The sequence below is a fragment of the Rutidosis leptorrhynchoides genome, chromosome 9, assembly GCF_046630445.1.
Source record: "Rutidosis leptorrhynchoides isolate AG116_Rl617_1_P2 chromosome 9, CSIRO_AGI_Rlap_v1, whole genome shotgun sequence".
NCBI classification, from domain to species: Eukaryota; Viridiplantae; Streptophyta; class Magnoliopsida; order Asterales; family Asteraceae; genus Rutidosis; species Rutidosis leptorrhynchoides.
Window position 1 is genome coordinate 273455519 of NC_092341.1, and position 2599 is coordinate 273458117.

At 30.9% G+C, this 2599-nt stretch overlaps 1 protein-coding gene across 2 annotated transcripts; it reads right to left on the reverse strand.

Moving 5' to 3' along the window:
• Positions 1-1047: 1047 nt before the first annotated feature.
• LOC139866711 (uncharacterized) lies at positions 1048-2393 on the reverse strand. Of its 2 annotated transcripts, XR_011765551.1 has the most exons (3): positions 1931-2393; positions 1387-1581; positions 1048-1209 (listed from the first exon to the last, which is right to left on the reverse strand). XR_011765551.1 is itself a non-coding variant. In XM_071855003.1 (2 exons), the coding sequence occupies exons 1-2, from the start codon at positions 2304-2306 to the stop codon at positions 1481-1483; spliced, it is 477 nt and encodes a 158-aa protein (XP_071711104.1). In that variant the 5' UTR covers positions 2307-2393; the 3' UTR covers positions 1381-1480. The 2 variants fall into 2 exon arrangements, 1 of the variants encoding a protein (XP_071711104.1); XM_071855003.1 differs by lacking the exon at positions 1048-1209 and having other exon boundaries at positions 1381-1581.
• Between the last annotated feature and the right edge of the window lie 206 nt (positions 2394-2599).

Here is a 2599-nt window from a genome sequence, read left to right on the forward strand (position 1 = left end):
CTTTATATTTATGACTGATGGACTGTTATGGACAAAAATCAGACGGACATATTAAATAATCCAGGACAAAGGACAATTAACCCATGGTAATAAACTAAAAATCAACACGTCAAACATCATGATTACGGAAGTTTAAATAAGCATAATTTCTTTATTTCATATTTAATTGCACTTTTAATTATCGCACTTTTATTTACTGTCATTGTATTTAATTGCACTTTTAATTATCGTACTTTTTAATTATCGCAATTTTATTTATCGTCATTTTATTTATCGCAATTTCATTATTGTTATTTACTTTACGCTTTAAATTAAGTCTTTTATATATTTAATATTTTACATTAGGTTTTAACTGCGACTAAAGTTTTAAAATCGACAAACCGGTCATTAAACGGTAAAAACCCCCTTTTATAATAATAATACTACTTATATTTATATTTATATTTATACAAATATAGTTTTAAAAATATAGCGTTAAACTTGGTGAGTTCCCTGTGGACGAACCGGACTTACTAAAAATCACACTACTGTACGATTAGGTACACTGTCTATAAGTGTTGCAGCAAGGTTTAGGTATATCCACTCTATAAATAAATAAATAACTTGTGTAAAATTGTATCGTATTTAATAGTATTTCCTTGTAAAAATATAACTATTTCGTATACGCCTCGCATAACATTATAAATCAAGATGAAAATGTATACCAACCGATACCTACACGACGTGGGGGAGCCGTAACATAGAAGGATGTGTTATAAGCCATTGATGTCATTCAAGTGGTTTCTTCTTTGAACGTTTGGATATCTAACTAAAGCTTTGTGTTTGAATTTCGGATAGAATTGTTGGAGGAACCCATTCTTTATTTAGTAAAAACTTTTAAATTCCTATATTTCCATATTAGATAACAAACTAAGTTAGTTCCCAAAATTGCTTTATAATTTATTTATAATTACATTAAATTAGTAACCATAATCTTAACTTTATTTGCACAACTTGTAAAAAAAAATAAATAAATAAATAAATAAATGTCAACATGACACCGGCCACTTAAAAACAAACTATCACATTTCAACATTTTATCTATTAAAGAAATACAAATATAAACAAAATCACACAAAGTATATACGATATAAAATATACAATAAATAATCATACCACAAAAAACATGAGGGGTTGACACGATTATCATCCAATGAACAAAATATCTTCAAATCAAATATTATTATGCCAATGGGGCTTTGCCTCATTGGTCACCATGTTAACATGGTGTTCGAGGAGACCAGGGTTCGAGTCTCGGGGGGGGGGGGATTTTCGTGAATTAACTTCGTGAGCTAACCACTAACATTGCCTTTCAAAAAAAAAAAAAAAAAAAAAAAAAAAAAAAAAAAATCAAATATTATTATTTTTGGTTGGTCCCAAATTACAGTCTTTGGTTTAGTTGATCTAACCATGGTTGTTTTATTATTGTATCTCATTATGATTATGATGATGATGATGATGATGGTGATGATAGACGAACCGAACATGCTACAACTTGCGCCCATTGTCTCAATCTAGTCTTCACCGTTTGTGGATTATCCCCTGCAATCACATATACATGCTTCAAATCAATAATCTAAAATAAAATCCCACAAAGTTGTACGCAAGTTATTAATTAATGAAATCATATATATTCTAGAACACAAAATCTTTGATCTAGATCTAAAGCTATATTCCACTGATCTTACTATTTATATATGTCTGTAAATCATTATAACAAATCTACCTATAAATATAACTAAAAATTATTAGTAAATTCAGTTAAAGTTATAAAATACTCCATATATTTATCACACTTATTTTAATATAAAAAATTCATCGGAGACAGTTTTTTAAACAGAGAGTAGTAAATACATGTGAATTGAAGTTTAAAATATTTATATGTATTTACCATGACTAATAATGACCAGGGGGCTCGATGGAGAACATAGATCGGGCTCCGAAACAATGGACGAGTACAAGTTGGACGATGAAGACGAAGACGAAATTGAAGACGACTTAGAAATCGTATCGTGATATTGTTTATTAACCGCATAATATAAACCTAAAGCCGGTAAAGTAGTCGAAAGACGGTCATCACATTTAGGTGAACAATTATTGAAACCGAATCCTAATTCGATACACGCTTTGAGTTCATCGATATCTTCATCGGTTACACTTTTACTCTTTCGACGACTTCGTTTTGTATGTTTCCCTTTTCGTCTTGTCCATTCTTCGTCACGATGCAAGTCGGGTGACCATGAGTTTTGTTTGTATAACGATGACATAGAAGAAGTTGATGCCCAACCCGTGTCGGGTTTGGGTCGGAGAGCCCAATCGGGTCTATGATCGGGGATGATTGGTTAAACATGGAAATGAGTTATAAAGGAAAGGAGACGTTGAAATCGACCCCACTCAACTATATATTTAATTTGATTGGTTGTACTGCTTCCTTCCCATTTATAATAGTAGGGAGGTGATTCTAACACAACCAATATTGATCCATACACACCAACTAATACAATCTGACCAAATTACCCTTCAATATTTAATTATTTTGCTATTCTAATGCACGCAGTTT